Source organism: Tiliqua scincoides, chromosome 7 (genome assembly GCF_035046505.1).
Source record: "Tiliqua scincoides isolate rTilSci1 chromosome 7, rTilSci1.hap2, whole genome shotgun sequence".
Lineage (NCBI taxonomy): Eukaryota > Metazoa > Chordata > Lepidosauria > Squamata > Scincidae > Tiliqua > Tiliqua scincoides.
Window position 1 is genome coordinate 2,249,759 of NC_089827.1, and position 18,178 is coordinate 2,267,936.

The 18,178-nt window shown below is 45.6% G+C and overlaps 1 protein-coding gene across 1 annotated transcript in view; it reads right to left on the minus strand.

The window, feature by feature from the left end:
• Positions 1-457: 457 nt before the first annotated feature.
• The window catches only part of EFCAB6 (EF-hand calcium binding domain 6), an 88,178-nt gene continuing 70,457 nt past the window's right edge, over positions 458-18,178 (minus strand). The window contains exons 25-30 of the mRNA XM_066634239.1: positions 10,303-10,506; positions 7,759-7,998; positions 6,878-7,055; positions 4,973-5,157; positions 3,095-3,244; positions 458-580 (exon numbers count right to left, since the gene is read on the minus strand). Coding sequence (XP_066490336.1) covers positions 458-580; positions 3,095-3,244; positions 4,973-5,157; positions 6,878-7,055; positions 7,759-7,998; positions 10,303-10,506 — 1,080 coding nt within the window. The remainder of the gene's footprint in view (positions 581-3,094; positions 3,245-4,972; positions 5,158-6,877; positions 7,056-7,758; positions 7,999-10,302; positions 10,507-18,178) is intronic.

Below are 18,178 nucleotides of genomic sequence, written 5' to 3' on the forward strand. Positions count from 1 at the left end.
TTACTTCCAGAAAACATGTATAGGCTTGCACAGTAACTAGCCTAGTAATGAATTATTAAATATAATCAATTTGAAAAATTACAGCAAATAAAATTTAACCATGAGCCTTTAAAAAACCTAACTTAATAATTTCTTTCTTAATAAAAAAACTCTTTAATTGAAAAAAGTATTCCTTTCTGAAAAGACAATTAAGAGCCTCCAGATCAACAACTGCAATTGCTTTTCAGTTTCCTGGGCTAAATGGATTATGTGGAAATTAATCGCTCCCACTATTGAAGATCTGCTCCATCAACCACCCCAACACAGTTTGTGTTGTGTGAGTCTGATCGTGTTGCTGATGAACTGTTAATCAAGACGCTGAATGTATCCATTTTATTAGATTGAAATGGGGGAATATATTTCAGTAATCACATCTCTGTCTACTGATTCTTCAAGATGGGAGGCAGTCTCATTTTTGCTACTGCAGGAATGCTCTGAGGAATTCATTGTAGGAGATTTTGGAAGTTAATGTTTTGTCATAATATTCCAAGATGTGAAATAACTCCTCTTCGGATAGGTTGATGCCATATTTCCGGAGCACCTGCAGAACACACAGAAAACTGCCTTCACTTATCTTTAATTAGGAACCATCTGGGAAGATGAGCAGCAGAGGCAACCAACATGGAATTGAAACATTCGCGCAATTCATTTAAGCAAAACCGCCTCATTCAGCCCTGCAACATCTCAGAACATCTGAAGTTATTTTTTTCCTAATGTTCCCATGGCAACATTGTTCTTTCTATGGCTGCTGTTTCTATATCCCTCCCGTCAAACACAACACAGGAAGTTGGGCCAGCCTATAGACTCGGGGACACATTTGTTGGGTGATTTTTGTTTTATTATTGTTGTTGTTGTTGTTGTTGTTAAGAATATATATGTACTGCTTTTCAATAATAATATACTGCTTTAATTCACAAAGTGAATCATCTAGTAAAATAAATCAATAAGTGGTTCCCGGTCCCCAAGGGCTCAAAACATAAAAAGAACCTTGCTGGATCAGGCCAAAAGCCCATCTAGTCCAGCTTCCTGTTGCCTGTCTGCATCCTGTTGCCACGCCCTGGCACCTGGCATTCTAGAACCAGGTAGAAGTTCTAGAATTAGAAGTCTACTTCTAGAACCAGGAGGCTGCACATACCCATCACGGCTTGTAACCTGGGATGGACTTCTAGATATCTCTCCAATCCCTTTTAAAAGCATCCAGGCCAGAAGCCATCACCACATCCTATGTCAAGAATTTCCACAGACTAATTACGTGCTGGGTCAAGAAATATTTTGTGTGTTCTCACTCTCCCTACATTCAATTTCAGTGGCTGTCCCCAATTCTGGTATTTCGTGAGAGGGAAAAGAACGTCCTTCTGTCCACGCCACCTACCCCCTCTATAGTTTTATAAGTCACATTCCCCCTTGGGCAACTTTTAAAAAAAATCTTTAAAAAATACTGGAAACACCAGCAACAGCCACTGGATAAGATGCCATGCTGGGGCAAAGAGGAAAAGTTGTTCTCCCCCCAATATAAGAGGGCACCACTTTGAAAGGTGCCTCTTTGCCCTTCTTGCCTCTACACATGCCCCTCTATGCCCCCGTCTCCACCCCATTCTTTCCTCTCCCCAATCCATCCACCACCTCTGCATCACACACCCCTTGGTGCTGGGGCTTTTCTAAAGGCTGCTAGCATGTGGCCCATCTGCACAAAATGGCAGGGTACTTTTTGTGACTGCTGTAAAGCACACAACACTATCAGAATGTGAGTTTCACTAGCACAGCAGGCCCATAGGGTACATCAAGTCTGAATCATGGCAATACACTTTTTTAAAAAGGGACCTTCAGTTTGTCCTGAATACTGCAGCTGGACTGCTAACTGGAAACAATTTGTGAAACATGTAACTGTACTTCTGTACCAGCCTCATTGGTTGCCGGTTCAATCCTGAGCACAATTTAAGGTGCTAGTTATCACTTTCTGGCTGCAATCCGGGATGTACTTCTGAGTAGGTATGCATAGGATTGTGCTGTCATAGTCTTATGTGGTTTGGGATCAGCGTATCCAAAACATTTGTCCTAATAAGGCCCTGCCTGTCCTTGACAATTAGCTAAGTTGACTCCTGTGGGGATTGTATCATCAGAAGTCCAGCTGGCAGGAAGATGGGAAAGACCCTTCTTGGAAATGGTGTTTAGACTGTGGAACGCCATGCCCAGAGACATGCATCTTGTCCCTTCCCTGCCAGAGTTTTGTTGGCTGAAGGAGCAAATTCTGTTGAAAGTAGGCTGGCATTGTTTCTGGGTCAGGATTCTGTTTGTGGTTTGTTCGGTTTTTTGCTCTCTTAATGTTTGATTAATTTTATTTTTTGTGCTGCTCTTGTTTGTTTTTGCGGTGCATTTATTGCATGAGCTGTTCTCAACATTCTGAGTCACTTTGTTTTCCTTAGAAAAGGAAAGAGATATAAACAGGCTAAAGAAATACATGGTATTTACTTAATAACAAAGAGCTGATTCAGTACTGTTAAAACTTCCCTCCATCTTTAGTAACACACACAGGTATGCCCAAGATAAAGAAAAAGATTATGACTCCAAAGCTTTTGAAGCAGGATTCTGATTACACAGGCCTACACAATTGAGGATCAGAAAAGTTTTCCCCAAACTTTATGGTGGTTTGACATGAATTTGTCAAAATATACCCAGGAAGTGGTGTGACGTTTAAGGAAGCAAAATGTGTGTTGGCCTGTGTCACCAACATACATGGAAAGGATCTGTTGTTCCTTTAAGTACCTGTACCCAGTGGTGTAGCTACGGGGGGGGCACAGTGAGTTCAGCAGGAGCCACAATGTGCTGGGTAAGTGGCCCCTCGCACTTGCTGTCTGAGCCATATCAGGCAGCTATGGCAACAAACCAGTGTCTCCTGCATTGCCCTCACTTCCCGGAATGGCTCCAATGGCAAGTGGGAAGGGCCGCTTATACGGAACGTTGCACCCCTTCTGCTGCTACACCGCTGCTTGTACCCACATTGCTTGCTTAGGGGCAAGTTAAGAATATAATTAGGAGCCGCAAACAAGATAGTTACCTGTCTGAAATCCTGAACACTGAGGAGCCCAGTCCCACTTTCATCATAAAACTTAAAAGTCCGCCTCATTGGCCTCCAGCAGTGCAGGATCTGAGGTTGGATTCTCATCATGGCATTAAAAAAGGTAGCGGTTTGTGGTCCGGTAGGTTTCTAGCAAGATGGACAAAGAATGCTTGGTTAACACAATCCTACAAGGGTCCTTAAGTGTAAAGCCACTGCAAGGCAATTCACATTTATTCAGACAAGGCAAAAGAAAGACTGTGTCTCTTTAAGCAATTGGCCTTGCCAACTGACCAGAAAATGGAAGGGAAAAAGCAGCTTTCCCTGCACCTGCGCAAACAGCAGTTTGGTTAGCCAAAAATTGACAGGTGGGCAGCCTTTTAAAGTCATGGTGTATTGTTCATGTCTAAGAGTTGAAAGTTGTTCTTAAAGACGTAGGACAAAAATGAAAAAAGCCCTTGACAACACTATATACCAGATGGCACTGAATCCCTGCCCAAGGTCCGGATCTGGCGTTTAGAAAAAGGTTTCCCCACAGAGCATGCTGCGCAGAAGGAAAGCACCATGTTGCATGGGGAGTGCTTTTTCTAAATACAGCAGTCGCACAGTTTGAAGACTGCTCCCATATATACTGCACACTTAATTGGTGGAATTTTTTTGTTACTAGATGTGGTGATGGCCACTTGCTTTGATGACTTTAAAAAAACGGACACACTTCTGCAAGGTGAAAGATCTAGAGGCCCAGGTGTTATTCTCATCTGATCTGATTGTACAGAACATCTGGCTTCCAGTAACCCTACAATGTGCGGAGGACGTGCAGGTCAGAAAGTTGAGAATAGCTGACCGACTTTAAAACGAAGCAATGATCAGTGAAATGATTTTAAGGATGCTGTATTTGAGGGATAATTATTTCTCATCAATTTGTTTTTTAATTCTAAAAGATTATTTATAAACAAAATAAAAAATAGCAGGCTGAATTTTAAAAAAATCCATGTTTAGGATGAATGGAAGAACAGCAACAAGGAGGCAATGTTTCCACACCAGTGGTGTAGCTAGAGGGGGTGCAAAGCACTAAGTTTTGCAGGGAGCCTCACCTCAGCATGCAAGCAGTCAGGTGTATGCCTCTATTTTGCTCCCTGACCCAAAACGGCTTTGAAGGGGAGGGTTTGCTTGCAAGCTGCTGCAGTGAGCTTGATTATGGGACTGAATTTGAACTAGTAACACTTTTTGTGTTCAGGGGTTCAGTCCCAATTCAGATTCAAGGCAAACAACCTTGGATTGAATTTTAGGGTTGATATACTCCCAGTTTGCTTAAAAAAACAAACCCCTTTAAACCAGATTTGGGGTTTAGGTTCCATTTTGGCTTGACTCCCTGATTAAGGGCACAACTCTATCCAACTTTCCAGTGCCGATGCAGCTCTGCCAATGGGTTGCGTGCTGCATCCTGCTGTGGGAAGGCAGTCACAGAAGCCTCCTCAAGGTAAAGGAACACTTGTTCCCTTCCTTCACAGCTTCATTGTGGCTGCATCAGCCCTGGAAAGTTGGACAGGATTGGGACCTGTGGGCGCAATCCTCACCAACTTTCCAGCACTGACATAGCTGTGCCATTATGGCATGCACTGCTTCCTGCAGTGGGGAGGCAGTCACGAAGGCCTCCTCAAGGTAAGGACATGTTTGTTATCTTACTGTGGGTCTGCATTGCAGTTAGGTCAGTGCTGGAAAGTTGGTGAGGATTGTGCCCTCAAAGGATTAATGGTAATTACAAAAAGTTGTATGGATATCTCAACTAGACTTGCTGTGGATCCACTTCAAAAACCCCTTCAGACGTTTCAGATCTTTGGCATCAGAATCTGCTCCATTTCCCCAAAGAACATTTACCTCGCCTCGTGGATTCTGGATTACAACTCTTTGCAGAGGTGACGGTTCTTGATGCTTAAACAACAGCACGCAGCTTTGAAGGAAATCAGAGTATGCAAATTTTCCAACACTCTTATAATCGTATTTTGTTATGAGTTGCTTAATTTCTTCTCTGGTTAGATTCAAGTGAAATTTCTCTATTATAGCTGAAATAAATACAGGTATATGGAATAAGGGATGACAAATATTGCATGTGTGAAGAGTAGAACTCAAAGTGATAATCTCGGGAGAGACAGCTTGCCAGCAGTTCCGATGAACATTATCCAATTCATATTATTGGGATTCATCACAGCAGCCCTATGAATATTATTGCAGCATCAATAAAACTTGGGGTTGGGTCACACGGACAGAATCTGTGCTTAATGACTGGCAGATGAATGTCTGAATCTCCATGATACCACTGGAGGTGATTCAAGCTTAGGGAACATCTCTCCTGGGCTTCATGTGCAATGGCTCCTTCTCCCATGTGAGGCCAAGGTGATACTGCAGCAGTTATAAGATCAAAAGGATTATGTGAATCACCTCTAAAGGAAGTGGGGCCGACCCAAGAGCTGCGGAGCTCAATTCAAAATATTTTTTGTGGGGCCCTGGAGGGCAGGCATATCTGCTGCTGCATGGCTCCCCTAAACATAAGGACAAGTCATGGACCCAGGGATGATGGCACCTGGTGCAAAGTGTGCCCTCCCAGTAGTAGGTGGCGGTGACACCAAACTTTTCCGAGTGGTGAAGACCAGAAGTGATTGTGAGGAGCTCCAGAAGGATCTCTCCAGACTGGCAGAATGGGCAGCAAAATGGCAGATGCGCTTCAATGTCAGTAAGTGTAAAGTCATGCACATTGGGGCAAAAAATCAAAACTTTAGATATAGGCTGATGGGTTCTGAGCTGTCTGTGACAGATCGGGAGAGAGATCTTGGGGTGGTGGTGGACAGGTCGATAAAGTGTCGACCCAATGTGCGGCGGCAGTGAAGAAGGCCAATTCTATGCTTGGGATCATTAGGAAGGGTATTGAGAACAAAACGGCTAGTATTATAATGCCGTTGTACAAATCTATGGTAAGGCCACACCTGGAGTATTGTGTCCAGTTCTGGTCGCCACATCTCAAAAAAGACATAGTGGAAATGGAAAAGGTGCAAAAGAGAGCGACTAAGATGATTACGGGGCTGGGGCACCTTCCTTACGAGGAAAGGCTACGGCGTTTGGGCCTCTTCAGCCTAGAAAAGAGACGCCTGAGGGGGGACATGATTGAGACATACAAAATTATGCAGGGGATGGACAGAGTGGATAGGGAGATGCTCTTTACACTCTCACATAACACCAGAACCAGGGGACATCCACTAAAATTGAGTGTTGGGAGAGTTAGAACAGACAAGAGAAAATATTTCTTTACTCAGCGTGTGGTTGGTCTGTGGAACTCCTTGCCACAGGATGTGGTGATGGTGACTGACCTGGACGCCTTTAAAAGGGGATTGGACAAGTTTCTGGAGGAAAAATCCATTACGGGGTACAAGCCATGATGTGTATGCGCAACCTCCTGATTTTAGAAATGGGCTATGTCAGAATGCCAGATGCAAGGGAGGGCACCAGGATGAGGTCTCTTGTTATCAGGTGTGCTCCCTGGGGCATTTGGTGGGCTGCTGTGAGATACAGGAAGCTGGACTAGATGGGCCTATGGCCTGATCCAGTGGGGCTGTTCTGATGTTCTTAACTACAATTCCCAGGAAGCTTTGCAGGTCTCTTGTTATCTGGTGTGCTCCCTGGGGCATTTGGTGGGCCGCTGTGAGATACAGGAAGCTGGACTAGAGGGGCCTATGGCCTGATCCAGCGGGGCTGTTCTTATGTTCTTAAGATTTTAAGGAAAAGACTAACCTACAAAATCTTCAGTTGAGATTTCTCCCAGGCGATCAAAGTCTTTTGCTCTGCATTCCTTCAAAATCTCTCTCCAACAATGCTGAACGACCTTTCGGATTTTGCTTTCAACGGGTTTGCAGTTCAGTATAGGTGGAATCTGATCTGCAGCGGTATGTGGCCTGCTGCCTGCTGGGGTCTAAAGGCAAGAGACAGGCAGCTTTCAAAAACCAAGTGATAGTCGAAGCTGTGCTCCCTATTGCTGTCCCTCCTGGGGCTGCCTGGGGATCACTGGAGATGGCGAGGTCCAACGTACACCTGTGTAAAGGCGGACTTTACGCACTATGTTGGGAAAATTAAAGGCAGGTGTACCTGATGATGGCTGCCCACATCACTATATTTTAACTCAGCAGTTCCCAAAGTGTGTACTGCAACCCCTTAGGGCATCGCAGAACACTCACAGGGGCGCTGCGGGATGTCCCCAGTGGCCCCTCCTACCTGTTCCCCTGGGTTCTGCCATCTTGGATTTCGCAAAATCTCATAATATTTGGGTGCCGTCAACCTTGGATCTCAAAAGTTTTTACTAAATCCAAGATGGCAGCAAGGCTGCAGGGGGTGTTGTGTCCTAGGTAAGTTTGGGAACCGCTGTTTTAACTTCAGGATAGTGGACAGAGCAGGCCTGTACCTGCTAAACCAAGTGTGGCACATATAGGAGCCTGCCAGGGGCTCTGCTCCTCTCACTCTCTAATGTTCTTGCTCAGCACTCCCCCCCCCCACATTTCCTCCTCCTCTGCCCCCCTGTTCCATCACACTCCAGTGAGAAGGAGACACAGAGGAGGCAAGTATGCAAAAATGGGTGCCCCCTACCAATCTGCTGCTTAAGGCTACCACTTCACGCTTGCCTTTTTGGGTGGGGGTGGCGACAGTGCTGTTTGAGGCCGTGATGGTAATCGTGATCCAGGCTCAGCTGCAGCAGTAGGCGGTGCAGTAGCTGGCAGGGTAGGTTTGCCGAGGCCTTCTGGGTAGTTCACGCTGTGCGTCTCGGCCATTTCCGCTGCTTCAGAATTGAACTTCCTTAAAAACCAAGGGTATTTCAGTCTTCCGTGAAGGTCAAGAGGCACCGTGTTCCAAAGATTCTCAAACTATTCAAGCAGAGTGTGGTGTTTTAGTGCTTATGCAGAGGAGCACTGTGGCTTTGGTACATGGCAAGGCAGGCAAACCTCCCCCCATTACGGCACGCCGAGGGGTGCCAAGTTCCCGAGGCCACAGTGTGAACTGATACGGCACTCGGAAAGCAGCACCCATTGTTCTTTAGCCCCTGTATGAGATTCTAATGTGGCACACTATCTGGGAACGGAATGTAACTGAATTACTGTTGCAATGTTCAATAAAAGAGCAGTGAGAAGGCTCATACAAGCAGCCTCTCTCTCTCGCTCTCTCTCTCAACCCTCAATATGCCTGCTGTCTTATGATTTCTGTCTTATGATTTCTTATGATTCATTGCTTCTGCTCTCGCACCCAAATCCAGCAACCTGAGCCCTGGGTTTTGGTTGCTCCCAAAGAGTCACTGCTATAGCAGAGGATTGTGTTTCAACAAATGTGGGGTGAAGCGAAGCAAATATTCTACTAGCCACTGCTGCAGTGGTTTGGGAGTTGGACTTAGACCTGGATGATTCAGGTTCAAATCACTGCTCAGTCATGAAACTTCCTGGGTGACCTTGGGCCAGTCACCCTCTCTCAGCCTCACCGACCTCACAGGATTGTTGTCAGAATAAAAGGAGGGAAGGACACGTGTGCTGCCCTGGGCTCCTTGGAGGTATAAAAATGTGAAAAATGAAACCACTAATCTGAAAGCAAATATCTGATTGCGAGGACTCTCTTTCGTTACCCACTGGTGATGGAAATGTACTCTGCACTTGGAACTGAAAACAGATAAGATCACAGATCTTGAGAACAGCCAGAGTCAAAGACTTCAACCTGACAAACTACAAGCTGGTAGAAGAATGGGAGAGAGATACCATGAGGATGTCTAAATGGAACTGAGCCCACAGTGATTAATTTTAAAACCGAAGTCTTATAGTTAAGACAGAAGGGCAGTGGGCAGGAGGTCTGGTCTAGAGGGTTGAGCCTCCATTTGCCTGAAGATAACATCCGAAGGTCGCCAGTTCGAGGCCACCGGCACCGTGCGACCTTGAAGCAGCTGGCAAGCTGAGCCGAGCTATTCTGCTCTGAGTGTGGGAGGATGGAGGCCAGAATGTGCAACCAGATCAAGAAAGAAACACCTGAATGTTGTGGTTTCTTGAAAGATAGAAACCTTCTTTCAAATTGTAAAAATCCCTACAGGGATTTAAACTGCCTGCCCATGTAAACTGCCTTGAATAAAGTCTAAGGAGAAATCTTATTATTATTATTATTATTATTATTATTATTATTATTATTATTATTATAGTTAGCGACAATGATTGTACTGTACTCTGGTATTAGAATATTCGGGGGGGGGGAACTGCTCCTACATTTCATCCTGTATTCACATCAGTCCATGCAGATTTCTTATTGGAATCTAGTAATTTATTTGTCGCCAAAGACAAAACAAAAACCAAAAAAGCCCCACAAACCTATAAAAACCTGCGATAGATCTTATAATCATTGGTGCCTGTTCCTGCTCAACTAACTCTAATGGAATTCCATGTGGTTCCAAATGTAGTCCTTGATTTGATTTGTTTTTTAAGGTGATAGAGTTTGGTGTTTGCATGTGCTGCTTTTTATGTATATACAACAAAATATTTATGTAAAAAGATTTAAAAGTGAGGTCTTTGAAACAAATTTGACACTAGGTGCAGGCTGCGCAGATTTTTTTCCACTCTGTGATAAACAATTTTTTATACCACTGTGTTCCAACAAAATGCATTAGACTGTAGGGTCTCATAGAACAATCCTAGTTGTGCTTGAAAGGTGTTTGGGATTGGGACCACAGTGGTTAAGGAGAAGCATGCCATATTTCTACCCTCACCTTCTTAATCTCCAAGCAGGGGGCCACTTCTGCAACAAAAAAATACAGATGTGTGTGTTTGATCCCCGTTGCTATGGGATCAGGTTGTTAAGCAAAGATCCCACCCAATCTCGTGTAAACAGACACTCCCTGCCAGACACTAGCTGGCTGCACAGGCTACTGGAGACAGACTGCCACTCCTTCACATTAAGAGCCTCTCTGTTGTGTAAACAGACTGCTGCAGGCTATGGGAGATGCGAGTGCCTCATTAAGAGCTTCTTTATTGTGCTTTGACCACTATCATATATGTGGTCCATCCTTATGCAGTCCATTGTTAAGCTATGCATGCTGTACATGGAAGGCAGCGATGAGTCCCCAGAAACTCTCACCCCAATTCATCTATATCTAGGAACATACACTGCTCCCCCCTAGAAAATGTTCCGTCTGGATTCTTTACCTGTTCATCGGTCAGAAGCAAGAATCGCCGATTGCAGATATCTCTGAAGTCCTGCTTTGATACCAGTTTTGTTCTTGTGTGATCCGCGTTTCTAAATTCTTGTTCAATGGCCGGAAAGCGAGCACTCACCACTTCTTGTATACGGGCAAAGACCTCTTGATTGGACAGATCCCGGCAAGCAAATTTCATATGCTCTCTCTCAGTCTAAATGGAACATACAGCACATAGAAGAATCACAAAGGCATCCACTAACATAAGGCCTTTGGGGAGTCACCCAAGGAGATCTGTAGGTGTGGCCAGCTTCAATTTTATGCCCACTGCGGTTGATCTGACGGAACATAAGCAAATGCTACAGAAAACCACAGAAATGAAGGTATGAGAAAAATGGAAGTCATCCATTAAAATATGAAGGATATAATTTAAAGCAGCAAAGTGTACAATATGTCTAACTGTGGTATTGTTTCAGAGAGGCCTTCAGAAAATATTTCACCTGACTAATTAAAAAAACAAGGCAAATCCTGGAATACTGAAAATGTTTCATTTTGGCCCTTCTTTCAGTTGGTTGAGGATTGCATGGGGAAAGATCCAGATGATTGGTCTGCTGGTATTCATTTGCATATTTTTAGATTGTGAGCCCTTTTGGGACAGGGAGCCATTTAGTTATTTGATTTTTCTCTGTAAACCGCTTTGTGAACTTTTAGTTAAAAGTGGTATATAAATACTGTTAATAATAACTGTTAATAATAATGATTAACTCTGTCCTTGTGCGTCAGTCGTGTGGGATCACACCACAGGGAAGTGCATTCCATGCTGCTAGAACTTTGCGTGAACAGAGACACAGTCCACATGCATTCAAACAATTGAGTTTGAATTGAGAACATGAACAGAATTGAGAACATTGAGAACATGGTTCTCAAACTTTTTAGCATCGGGACCAACCTAAAAAAAGGTTTCACTGTACCAGCTGCTGAAGCCTCTGCAGCTATAATGGTGATTGGGCAGTAGTTCTCTTCCCCACCAAGTGGCAAGTTGTTTAACCCTTGATGTACTTGGCCTAATCTGCCCTGTCGGTTTCATGAACCACCCAAAATTAACTCACTAGTGGGCCACAGACCTCACAGTTTGAGAACCACTGTATTAGAGCACTGATGGGCAAAATCCTAACCAAGTTTCCAGCACTGGCCTAGCTGCAATAAAGCCCCAAGGTAAGGTAACAAATAAGCCCTTTCTTCAAGGAGGCCCCCTTGACTGCCTCTCCACCGCAAGATGCAGTGCACGCCACATTGGCACGGCTTTGCCAGTGCTGGAAAGTTGGTTAGGATTGCGCCCTATGTTACTTACAGCCCAATTGTAAAGTCATAAGAACATAAGAACATAAGAACAGCCCCACTGGATCAGGCCATAGGCCCATCTAGTCCAGCTTCCTGTATCTCACAGCGGCCCACCAAATGCCCCAGGGAGCACACCAGATAACAAGAGACCTCATCCTGGTGCCCTCCCCTACATCTGGCATTCTGACTTAACCCATTCCTAAAATCAGGAGGTTGCGCATACACATCATGGCTTGTACCCCATAATGGATTTTTCCTCCAGAAACTCGTCCAATCCCCTTTTAAAGGCGTCTAGGCTAGACGCCAGCACCACATCCTGTGGCAAGGAGTTCCACAGACTGACCACACGCTGAGTAAAGAAATATTTTCTTTTGTCTGTCCTAACCCGCCCAACACTCAATTTTAGTGGATGTCCCCTGGTTCTGGTATTATGTGAGAGTGCAAAGAGCATCTCCCTATCCACTCTGTCCATTCCCTGCATAATTTTGTATGTCTCAATCATGTCCCCCCTCAAGCGTCTCTTTTCTAGGCTGAAGAGGCCCAAACGCTGTAGCCTTTCCTTATAAGGAAGGTTCCCCAGCCCCGTAATCATCTTAGTCGCTCTCTTTTGCACCTTTTCCATTTCCACTATGTCTTTTTTTGAGATGCGGCGACGAGAACTGGACACAGTACTCCAGGTGTGGCCTTACCATAGATTTGTACAACGGCATTATAATACTAGCCGTTTTGTTCTCAATACCCTTCCTAATGATCCCAAGCATAGAATTGGCCTTCTTCACTGCTGCCGCACATTGGGTCGACACTTTCATCGACCTGTCCACCACCACCCCAAGATATCTCTCCTGATCTGTCACAGACAGCTCAGAACCCATCAGCCTATATGTGAAGTTTTGATTTTTTGCCCCAATGTGCATGACTTTACACTTACTGACATTGAAGCGCCTCTGCCATTTTGCTGCCCATTCTGCCAGTCTGGAGAGATCCTTCTGGAGCTCCTCACAATCACTTCTGGTCTTTACCACACGGAAAAGTTTGGTGTCGTCTGCAAACTTAGCCACTTCACTGCTCAACCCTGTCTCCAGGTCATTTATGAAGAGGTTGAAAAGCACCGGTCCCAGGACAGATCCTTGGGGCACACCGCTTTTCACCTCTCTCCATTGTGAAAATTGCCCATTGACACCCACTCTCTGCTTCCTGGCCTCCAACCAGTTCTCAATCCACGAGAGGACCTGTCCTCTAATTCCCTGACTGTGGAGTTTTTTCAGTAGCCTTTGGTGAGGGACCGTGTCAAACGCCTTCTGAAAGTCCAGATATATAATGTCCACGGGTTCTCCCGCATCCACATGCCTGTTGACCTTTTCAAAGAATTCTATAAGGTTTGTGAGGCAAGACTTACCCTTACAGAAGCCATGCTGACTCTCCCTCAGCAAGGCCTGTTCGTCTATGTGTTTTGAGATCCTATCTTTGATGAGGCATTCCACCATCTTACCCGGTATGGATGTTAGGCTGACTGGCCTATAGTTTCATGGGTCCCCCCTCTTTCCCTTTTTAAAAATAGGCGTGACATTTGCTATCCTCCAATCTTCTGGCACCGTGGCCGTTTTGAGGGACAAGTTGCATACCTTAGTCAAGAGATCTGCAACTTCATTCTTCAATTCCTTAATAACCCTTGGGTGGATGCCATCAGGGCCCTGTGACTTATTGATCTTTAATTTATCAATGAGGTCTGAAGTCCCTGCGTGTCCTCGGATCCTGGGGGGGGGGGGTGGATTCAGACAGAATAAGGAGAGGGCAGAAGGTGTGGCAGAAGTGGGAGGGTGTGGCCTCTAGTGGGGTAACTTATGCCAGATGCTATGCCCTCTGGAGCAAGCCAACCAACCCCCCCCCCCCCTGCATTTGTCCTTTCAGACTTGCAACAGCTAAAAAAGCTGGTGCAGGTCCAAGAAGAAACACTGGCAGTTTAGGAGTGTACAGGGGGGGGTAAAGGAAATATTTCCCCTTTCCTGTCGCAAGTCTCCTGATTCTCCACCCCCACCCCACCCCCATATCATGCAGCACAATCTGTTTTGGTGTGGCTGAAGACTATGGCAAGGGAAAGGATGGGATTGGGCCCTCAGCTTATCAAAGCACACCCACAAGTGGAGTCTCCCCTGATTTTCGTTTTGGCTCGAGTGCACATTTGCATCTGTGGGGGGAAAAGTATATTGGCTTCCAAATTGGCATTTGTGATGCCATAATGCGTGTTCCGCTGCCAGAATGCTCGTGGCAGTTCCACTTCGGATTGGGCTGTGAGACTGGAGTTCATCAGCAGTTTGCCTCTGTTTTGCTTCTGCCCGTCCCCCCAAACGGCTCCGAAGGGGAGGGGTAGCTTGCAGTGAGGCTCCCTGGAAAACTTAGTGCTTTGCACCCCCTCCAGCTACACCATCAGTGTTGTTTTCTATCACACACTCCCTTTCAATAGGTGTTTCAAAAAATGTTAATGCATATTTCCTCCCCCCCCCATCAATCACCCGTCTTGCCAGAGATCAAAAGCAACCGCCACACCCCTAAGTTTACAGCAACAAGCGTCTATGGGGCCTAGACAAACTAAGGAACCAATAAAGAGTATTCCGGTCCCCACATGGCATGAGACTTGGTCTGGTCTACCTCAAGCCTTGTCCCACATAAGGGGTATTCCAGAATCACCTGTGACTGTGGGTTAGTTCAGACAAAACTTTTGCCAGTCTCCTCCAAATCAGGTGGGAGAGGAATGTGTCCATGTGAAAGTCTCTCCCCCACACTGCATTCATGTTGTATTTAAATTCTGAGCAGTTCAGATGACCCACCCCCCTTGCAATGATGTGGGGCAGCAAGCAGGGAGGGGGGCAGGACATGTATATACATGCTCCGCTCTTTGATCCGGGCAGCAGATATATGGTTCCAATTGGCACAATGTAAAGATCTCTAAGATGTTCTTTTTGTAAATGCATTCTGGGTCCCCCACCCACAGGACGAATCTTCTTCTGTCTTCTAAAGTCTGTTTTCCCTGGCATTGACCTTACCTCGGGGCTATGGGGATGTTATAAATCCTCCATTTGCCTAGAGCAACTGCCCTGGAATGCTGAAGCTCCAACATTCTGCTATTCTGCTAACATTCTGTTAGCTTTAAAGGGCAGGCAGAATGACTTCTGGACCCAGTTAGGTCACTGACGACATGACCAACCAGTGAATGAAGCCATGATTCACAGATGAAAGATTGCGCAGTGCAACGGAACCTAATGAAATAAAGAGCCCAGAGAGATAACCAACACCTTTGGGTAAGGGTGTTCACCCTGAGGTAACTTGGCCATCTGTACTTTCTGACCAAGTGAAAAGAAGAATTCTACCACCCATCCACCATTGGTTTATGGAAATGCTTTAATATAGTGGCAGGGAAGATGGAAAATTTGGAACAGGACTGGGTGGAGGGGTCTTAATTCTCTAAACCAGCCATTTTCAACCACTGTGCCGTGGCACACTGGTGTGCTGCGAGTGGTCCACAGGTATGCCACAGGAATTTGGGGGAAGATAATTTATTAGTAGGGCCAATGGGGTTGTGAGCCCCCCACTGGCAGCACAGTGTGCGTTGTCAATTGGGAAAAACCTGACGGTGTGCCTTGACAATTTTAGTGCCTTGTCAGTGTGCCATGAGATGAAAAAGGTTGAAAATTGCTGCTCTAAACTTTGCTGTTTTCTCCCCAAAAATTGTGCTCCGTTGCAGCTAGTTATCCCTGAAAGTGCCATCTGCTGCATGGCATCTTTGGGGGCAACCATCATTTCCAGCCAAAAAAAATAGCAGAGGAGCAATGGGTTAAAGCCCCCTCCACTTGCCCTGCCATTTCTGTCTAGATTCCCACCTCCCACCCCCACAGCTGCTACTTTAAAGGAGAAAAACTAAGAGCGCAATCCTAACTCCTTATGTCAGTGCTTTCTAGTACTGACATAAGGCCAATGCAGCTCCGAGGTAAGGGAACAAACTTTCCCTTACTTTGAGGAGGCCTCCGTGAGTGACACCCCACTGCAGGATGCAGCACATGTCCCATTGGCACTGCTATGCCAGTGCTGGAAAGCACTGATATAAAGGGTTAGGATTGCGCCCTAAGAAACTCTTTTAGATCAGTCAGGTTGAGGTCCCCTCAGCTTGACCAGAGAACCTCAGGAATTCCTTCATTAGTTTGCTTCCCTCAATTCTTCCCTCAACTGTACCCTTTGGGAAAATCCAGGCACTGCCAAATTCCCCAGGAGCCTAAACACCATACTTTGGATGCTTTGGGACACTTCCTGTTAGTGTCCAGGAATTCAATTAAAAAACAGAAGAAATTTCAAGGAAGTTAACTGAAAGCACACCAAAAATACCTCAGCAATAATGAAAACAAAACTGAAACTAAAAAGTCTGTTTCATTGTCTTAACTTTTCATCTACAGCCTAGGGCGGGGGTGTCAAACAGCAGGCTGAACAGCATCCATGGTGTCTGCTGAGGGCCAGAAAATGGCACCATTAAGCAGGAAAACGTCATTAAGCAGATGATGGTCAGAAACAGGCATTTGTTCTCATGTAGAAATTCATTAGGTGCAAATGACAGAAGATAAAATATGCATCTTGATCATATTTTTGATATGATATGGGGCAGCCCAGTTACCACTCAGGCTGCCCTTTCAGCAGTGCTGCTTCTGCCAAAGGATCACTTTATAGCTCAGCTGCTGAGAGGTGCTCTGCCTTGGCAGAAGTGGCGCTGCTGAGAGGGTGACCCATGTGATAATTGAGCTATCCCAGCAACCCAGCAGTGTCTCCCTCTCTCACCCCCTTAGTCTGCACCTTCCCCTGCAGTGTTCTTTGCCTTCTGAGGCCTCCTTTCATCTCTCCCTTCCAGAATCTCAACAAAGGTAGAGCTGCTGAAAGAGTCGATCTGGGAGAACCCAATTATCATGCGGGCCTGATGCGGAACTTCCGTATCCAGCCTGTGGGCCTTATGTTTGGCCATTAGCTAGAACATCTGCAGACTAATTGCGAAGTAAACGGAGAAAATATTTTATAAGATCCGTTTCTCAGCTTCTTTGCAGACCTCCAGCAACAACCCTAATTCAAAGAGACTGCCAAATATACATGCTTGCAAACACCTAAAGGAAAAAACCCTACATTTTCATTATGATGATTCTTAAGCAAACCTTGGAATAAAATGTTTTCACTAATGCAGTCATGCACCTTGATAAAGAGCAATACAAAAATTGTGATTCTGCAGATAATGGCTTCATCCCATCTAGATCAGAACTATAGAGAATTGTTCACAATGTAAGTCTCATTAGCATATATCAGCATCATCAAAAGATGTGAGTGATAAATAAAGTGCAGGGGGAAAAACTTCCCCAAGTTTTCTCACTTTCAACAAAATTGATCATGAGTGTAAAATGAATTTTAAACTTATACGGTTCGGGGATATGCTAATTACACACCTTTTGCAGCTGTGAATTGTATTGTTATTTATGAGATGCCATTTACTGCCCCATCTCCTCGCAGGCTCCAATTTTACTAGTTCAGTAAATTCTCCATACTTTAATGAACAGAGCTGCAGACTTTGCTACGTATTTCCCCTATACCTCAGTGATCATCTTTTGTGTAATGTATAATAATAAGGTTTTCATAATGTGCTCGGAGAAGCAGCATACTTCATTAATTTGGCGATGTGTGTTAAATCTAAAAGAGGAAAATAGCTGGATGAAGGGAACACTTCAATATTCTGTGTTTTCGCCAAATGCGTTCCAAGGATAAATGTCAAGGACCAAACATGAAAGATCCTCAAGGGCTGTATTAGACATAAATTTAGTAGTGCGCTTGCTACTGAAGCACGTTCGCTGCAGTTGTGTGACACACTCAGTGCCCAATCCTATGCATGGGTAGTGCCACTCTGGTGCACACTGCCCAAACAACAGCTGTCATGAAAGTGCCATAAGGCACTTTGCAATGGCCCAGTGACCCAGTTGCTGCCAGCACTGAGGCTGGCTTGGGTGGGCGCTGCCCTCTCGTGTCAGTGGGGGAGAGAGACAGTGCAGCCGCTGGACAGAGTAAGTGCAGCACCTGGTGACGAGGAGGTGGGAGAGGGTGGAAGAGAGGCAGGGAGGAGGTGTAACTGGCTGTAGGCAGGGGGTGGTTCAAGCCTGGGAGGGGCCAGGACAGCAGACTGGGCTGCCACTGAATCCTATCCCCCCTCTCGGACCTCAGAGCCTGACACAGGTCTCCTTGGTTCTGTGCCAGCTAAATAGCTGGGGCAGATCTGAGTAGATCTAGGGGTTGCCTGGGCCCAACACGGGGTAAAGGAACCAATGTTCCCTGACCCCAAGGAGCACTTTGGCTGCCTCCTTGTCCCCGTGGGATTCAGTGGAAGCTGTTTCAGCATCACTGTACCACGGCACCAGCAGCCCAGGTAGGAGTGGGCTGTTACCAGCTCTCAGAAGTTTGAACTCAGCGGCTAACATTTTCCCCCCTGTTTGACTAGGTCAGATTTGCACAGTATGGACTGTCTGGTTCTTATG